The sequence below is a fragment of the Macaca mulatta genome, chromosome 10 (assembly GCF_049350105.2).
Source record: "Macaca mulatta isolate MMU2019108-1 chromosome 10, T2T-MMU8v2.0, whole genome shotgun sequence".
Lineage (NCBI taxonomy): Eukaryota > Metazoa > Chordata > Mammalia > Primates > Cercopithecidae > Macaca > Macaca mulatta.
The window spans coordinates 60,286,536-60,293,329 of NC_133415.1; the positions used below are offsets into that span (position 1 = coordinate 60,286,536).

The window sequence follows — 6,794 nt, forward strand, 5'->3', positions numbered from 1 at the left end:
CCGGGTTCAGATCTGGGGTCATCCTGAAGGCTGAATGTGTGGGTACAGGCCTGGGTCCTGGGGCTGTGTGGGCAGGCCTGGAAACTGGGTGTGCAAGGGAAATCCTAGAACCTGGGTTTGCAGAGGCTGGACTGGCAGTGGCAACTTTTGAGATAGTCCTGATCTTTGGGTTTACTGGAGCACAGGATCACAGGGGATGGTCTTGAGTATATGCAGGCTTGTATGCTCTGTCTTCTGGTGCTGACCTGAAGTCAAGGGTTTTAGTAACTGGACAGGTGCTGGGTTAGACCTGAAGACTGACTCTGAGGAGCCAGCCTGGAGTCTGTATCTGTAGGAGCTAGCCTAGTGCTAGGATTGACCTGAAACCTGGGACCACAATAGCTGTCTTTGTGTTGGGGTGGGGCTGTAGCCTTGGAACATGGTGCCTGCCTGAAGATTGGGGTACTGTGGGACTTCCTGGCACTGGTTTTACTGTGGTAGGTGCAGTGTTGAAGTCTGAGGCAAAGTTCAATACTCCCTCACCTTCCTTCCCATAGGGGATATTTCTGTTCACAGTATATAGCCTGGAGTAAGAGGAAGGGTGATGTGGGTTGTATAAAACTCTCCTTACTGCTCGCTTCAATATTTTATTCTTATTTCTGTGCTATCCAAGTGTTACAATCTATCACTTGGTTTGATGAGTTCCTGTGAGGGTATTTTATTTATAGGTAGGTTCAAATTGAGGTATTCATGAAAGGATGAATGTGGAAAGTTTCTATTCTGCCATCTCGTTGACATCATCCCATGGATTTTTGTTATAATAAACATTGTGAAAATGTCCCATGTAATTGAACTTGAAAAGCAGGCAATTTAATTCCTGTATTCCTGAAAGTTTTCTATCTACCTAGGCTGGTTCAGAAGTTAAGCAGTTAGTTAATCCTCTGCTAAGTACAAAGTCCTCTCACTCCCTTCCTACCTCTCCTATGCCTCTGCACATCCCGTACTGGAAAATCTCTCCCCTCTGGGGGAAAGTAGCTTGGTCTTGATTTCTTTCTTGAACAAATCCTATACCTTTATATCTTATGTAACTTCCATGCTACTTGATGCTGCTCTTTCATGTTTCTTATATTGTTATCCAGGTTCATGAACCCCTGTGGATTTGCGAGAATGCAGACTTAGTTTCCAAAGGCGGGTAGACCCTGAGGTTCAACATTTCTAAGAGATTTTTCAAAGATGCTGCTGCTGCCTCACGCGTCAGGACCATTTTACGAGGGTGAGCCTAGAAGTCTTTCTTCCACCCACCAATGTGCCACGGATCAGGAAAGTTATTGAGCCACACTTCAAGAACAGAGGCCACAAGACCAAGGGAGCCCAAGGCCATGTCTGAGCTCATCCAAGCACATGAGGTGCCTGAGAGGAGAGAGTCATTGCACCTCTGGCCACATGGGTTATTGGCTGTGAGCCCTGAGACAGTAGTTCAGATGTATCACTTGTGCCACCTGGAGCTGGCTCAGGAGTCCACCTACCCAGATCGTACTTGTTTGCCCTGCTGAGAATAACTCCATCGAACACCCAGCCCCTTTTATCAAGAACTATAGCACACAAAGTTTCTTAGCATGCTGATGTTTAATGATCTATACTACATGATTAGGCTCAAGATGTGTGTATTTTCTAAAACGCTAGTCTAAGATCTCAAGCACATGCAAAATAGGATAACAAACAAGTACAAAGCTGTACAGCCACTGAAGAGTCATCAGAAGAGAAGTGCTGATGTCCACGGCATGTGGGAGCAGCACATGGCCAGGCCTGTGAGTAGGTTTCACTTAGTAGAATCCCTCCAAGCAGGTCTTGTTCAGGAGGCTGAAGTATGTCCTCCAGGGTCTGGTGCTGATGGTGAAGAAGCAGGTGAAAGTCTGAGAGAACAAGCACAGGAGGGGATAATGGGTCAGGGAGGCTCAGGAAGCTCCTGGCTCAAGCTCTGAACAATGGCTTCCTCTCCACATTGCCCTTTCCCAGGTCAAGCAGTGGGAAGACAGGGGCTCTGGCCATCAGGTGCTGCCCCCAAGCCTGAGTCCTGGGCTGTTCTGGAGGTTTGAGCTGAACTGCAGCTCTCTTCTGACCCAGGGGCAGTCGTGCCATGTGTCCCACTCCCTAGCAGTGGCCCTCAGGGGAACCCCGGGCTGTCCTGGTGTGATCCCTGCACCTAAGAGCATCGGGAGAATGTGTTGTCCCAGTGGAAGCAGTTCCCAGATTTAAGCAATTAGCTACCCGTTTGTTAATATCACAATAAAGGAGTTGATTAAGCATAGGAAGAGTTTTCCCAGAGCCAGGCTTTACTTGGAGCTTGTCCCGTAGAGCAGGTGCTGCAGCTCAGAAGGGCCCTGGCCAGGCCTGGGAGGAGGGTAGTGGGGCTCCTTCTCAGCCTCCACCACTTTTGGGTCTAGGGGAGGGTAGGGACACCCTGAAAACTGCATCCACAGACAGAGGTGATGTCAGATCCCAGGTTCTTCCAGAAGGCAGAGAAGGAAGAGCAGAGAGGGGACAGCTTCTTACTGGACCCAAGAGACTGGGACCCCAGGGGGAAAGAGGAGTCTGAAGGCCAATGTGCCCTGGATGCAGGCAGCTGCCGTGGCGTGACAGGGCAGAGTCAGAAAACTCAGATTGGCCAGGAGCCTGTAAGTGGACCCCTGGCTGCCTGCCTGTCTGTGCTCCCCACTAAGGCACAAGCCGGGCAACCTGGTAGAGGCTGCTATGGGCTCACTCCTCTAAGTCTCTTTGTCAGCTGCACCCGTGCCCACACCACACCCCATATGGTATCCACAGCAGTGCCCAGGAGGGAAGCTGGTGTCTCTTCTTACATCGTTCAGCTCTGGGCTCTCTTGAAAAGGGCAGTTGTCAATGTCATCTTCAAACTTCCCACACCTGGTTCTCCCCAGCAGTAGCTCCATTGAGAGTACGGTCTTGGACTCCACCTATTGCACACAGAGAGATTAATGTGATCACGCCCTCCTTGTTGCCCCTAAGTAGCTGCTGGTGAAGATGTCATTTGTGTGGGAGAAGTCCCAACACTCTTCTCCATTAGGGAGCTCGTCCATGGGCCTGGCGTCAGGAGATCTTCCTTAGATTAGGGAGTTAAGAGCAAAAAGTGGATGGGCATGGTGGCCCCAAGGCAGACATAGGCTTAGTCATAACCCATGAATGTATCCCTGTTTCCTGATGCACTTCCCAGTCTCCCATGGTGAGACCCCAGCTTCACTCTCAGTCAGTGTCTGAACCTGCAGCTGCATTTCCAGAGGATGGTGCTATGTCCCTGGGGAGGGTGTTGGCTCTCCAAGAGCTTTCAGGGTAACCTCAGCCCTGGGACAGAGGGAGCCTCATCTACAGCGTGTTGTCATACCTTCCCTGACCTCCAGAAAAAAAAAAAAAAAAAAAAAAAGCAGGAATGCCACCCAGCACTCCGACTACACACAGGCACACATCCTTGGGAAAATGGCTTCAAGAAACACCATCTGGGATCGCGCGTGGTGGCTCACACCTGTAATCTCAACACTTTTGGAAGCTGGGGGCGGGTGGATCACGAGGTCAGGAGTTCGTGACCAGCCTGGCAAACATGGTGAAACCCATCTCTACTAAAAATACAAAAGTTAACTGGACATGGTAGCAGGTGCCTGTAATCCCAGCTACTCAGGAGGGAGGCTGAGGCAGGAGAATCCTTTGAACTCGGGAGGCAGAGGTTGCAGTGAGCTGAGATCGCACAATTGCACTCCAGCCTGGTCAACAGTGTGAGACTCTATCTCAGAAAGAAAAGAAAAAAGAAAAGAAAAGAAAAAAGAGAGAAGAGAAGAGAAGAAGGAAAGGAGACACCATCTGCCCTATTGCAAAGTGCACCTTGCTCTTATTCTCACTCCATTCAGTTTCACTTCATTCAATCTCCTTTCTACCTGTCTGTCCATTTCCCCAACTCCAAAACTGACTCTAGAATTGTCACATCCAATAACCCATGTGGCAGACTCCAGCCCAGAGAGCAGGGGTCAGAGAATCAGCCAGGGCCTTGCACAGGGTCTTTCCAGAGGCTTAAGCTCAGTGCAGGGTTGGGGTCCTTTTGCTCTTCTTGCAGCGTTTCAATAATGAGGGAGAAAGAGCATTTTTGCCTCTCCACCCAACTAGAAGTCCTCTACTTAGCTGGGCACGGTGGCTCATGCCTGTAATCCCAGCACTCTGGGAGGCCGAGGCGGGTGGACCACGAGGTCAGGAATTCAAGACCAGCCTGACCAACATAGTAAAACCCTGTCTCTACCAAAAATACAAAAAATTAGCCGGGCATGTAGCGGGTGCCTGTAATCCCAGCTATTCAGGAGGCTGAGGCAGGAGAATCACTTGAACCCGGGAGGTGGATCTTGCATTGAGCAGAGATGGCGCCACTGCACTCCAGCCCTAGCGACAGGGCTAGACTCCATCTCAAAAAAAAAAAAAAAAAGTCCTCTTCTTGGTGACTATTTTCATTGTTCATGCCTGCAGCACAGATGAACAGTGCATTCCTGATTGCATTCTGTAGTGACTTCATTAAAAGGAGAACATTTAAGATTAAGACCTGTGGTCTGAGGAAGAGTGTAAAACAACTTTCAGTTTATTAAGTGCAGACACACCAAGGAGCCCAGAGACGGTGGAAATCAGCAAAGAGGAACTGACCACCCAGAGGTCTTTCGGGACTGGTAGGGGTTTCTAATAAGCAATAGCTCCTGAACCCTTACTGTTCTCTTTTTAAATTTTTATTTTTTAAATTGTCTCCTTTTTATTACATTTTTTGGAAATATTTCTCAATTTCTCTCTATTCACATTTCCTGTTCAGCCCTTTTCCTTATTCTGTATCTTCATTGTCTTGGTAGTCCTCATTTTGGAGTCATTCTTCAGTTAAATAATGTCATAAAAAGATGAAGATTAAACAATATGTTTTGCGTGAGAGTCGATTAGCATCAAATTATTAAAAATTTCTAAACTTAGATGTTTTCAAAATCAAAAATTAACTAAATTACCTTGTATTTTCTTAAGTATGGACTACAATTGGTGAACAAGACTCTTCAATAAGACCCTCCACTCCCACCCCACTCCCATTTTCACTGAGCAGCATATACCAGATGCCAGGGCAGGAGGGTATGTGGTCACCAACCTGCTCCTTCCAGGAATTCAAGATGTGCACCAGTCTGTAGGCATAATGGTCCTTGCTCTGTTGGTTGAATGTGTGCACGGCAAACTCCACTGTGGCAGGGAGGTAACGAGCCATGACATTGTATTCGTCACAGTCCCTTTGCTCGTGGAAATGCCAGGCATGGATCAGCGGGAGCTGGAAGCCGAAGAGAAGCAGCAGCAGCACCCAAGGCAGAGCTCCCCTCCACGGCAGGCCCAGCATGGTGCTGACTGTAGGCACCCCTGCTTTTGCTCTTCCCAGCCCCTGTGCCCACAGGAGTTAACTGAACAGAGACCCAGGCCTTAATCTCATCTGCTCAGACAGCCCTGTGGGACGAACTTGTCTGACCCCACACTGGCGACCAACAGGCACTCCTGCAGGACAGGAAGGGCAGGATCCTGGATTAAAGGGAGGCAGCTCTGGATGCGGAGTCACTCATCTGCCATCCTTCTGCCCTATACTCTCAAGGCCAGTGCAAGCCACAGGCAGGAGAGGAGCTACCCTCTGCCACTAGCTTTGAAAGCTGCTTCTTCAGAACCCACAGGTTCTGGGTGTCCTCAGGAGGCTGGTGTCCTTGGATGATTCTGTCTTCGCCTCCCACAGCGAACTGAGATAAGACCTGGGGACATCTTGACTCTCACTCTCCCCTCCTTCACCCAGTCAAAGAGAGGATCTCCATTGTTCAGAAAAATAACTAAGATATCAGTTTGTTCTTTTGTTGTATAATACCTCAGCAGTTGTACTCTGCGAACCAAGGGAAAAAATGAAAAAAAAAAAAGGCAATTTTTATCAACCATTTTGACCTGGAATGGACAATGAGTATTGTGAGAAAAGGGCAGAAAAGACAGAGAGCCAAGTCCTGAGGCCCCAGCCTGGTCACGCCCAGCCCAGCCCTGCTTGCATTTCTCAGCCTTGTCAGCCCTGGTTCTGGCTGAGCCAGAGCCAAGGTTTCTACAGGGCCCACCGCCCTACATCTGCAGCCCCACCACACATACTCATGTCTTATCAGACTGGAATACCATTCTAGACCAAATTTTTAAACACTTCCCTGGGAGATCACATGTTTCTGTCTCAATGAGATAGAGGTTGGACCATTCTTCCGCCCCTTGATCATTTTTATCTCCATCTGATTATCCTTCTTGGTGTTCTAGAGTGAGATATTTCGCCAGCACTTGGGTGATACTAGGTGGTCACTTTTAATCAATTTCCTGGCAATAACTAATCTGAAAGAGGAAATAATATTTTGTAGCTGTAAGAATGAACATTAAATAGTGCAGGACAGGTAAAGTATGCAAAAGTGAGAGCTTTGAGTTTGACTGAGAAGACTATGGCTGCGCGATATAGGCAAGAACCTCGCATTGTTGCCAGATAACAGAATAGAAAGTTCAGTCCCAAGTCAGGGAGACTGATTCTACAAAACCTGCTCTGACTGTTTCCCAAACCACGTTCCCAGAGCATAGCAGGACCAGGCCCTGGAAGAGCATCACCGCATCTGTCCACGATAGCACAGCACTGGCCAGGTCAAGAAAGCTTCAGGTGAAGAGAGTCATGCTGCCTGATCCAACACCGGGGTGGTCTTGAGTGTCTCCTCACAGGAGACCCCACTCATCACACATAGACGATAGTAGCT

General features: G+C 48.6%; 1 protein-coding gene across 1 annotated transcript; it reads right to left on the reverse strand.

Annotated features, from left to right (window-relative positions):
- Positions 1-1,586: 1,586 nt before the first annotated feature.
- Positions 1,587-5,719, reverse strand: LOC713067 (cystatin-9-like). The gene is made up of 3 exons (XM_015128980.3): positions 5,147-5,719; positions 2,838-2,951; positions 1,587-1,892 (listed from the first exon to the last, which is right to left on the reverse strand). The coding sequence occupies exons 1-3, from the start codon at positions 5,384-5,386 to the stop codon at positions 1,803-1,805; spliced, it is 444 nt and encodes a 147-aa protein (XP_014984466.3). The 5' UTR covers positions 5,387-5,719; the 3' UTR covers positions 1,587-1,802.
- Between the last annotated feature and the right edge of the window lie 1,075 nt (positions 5,720-6,794).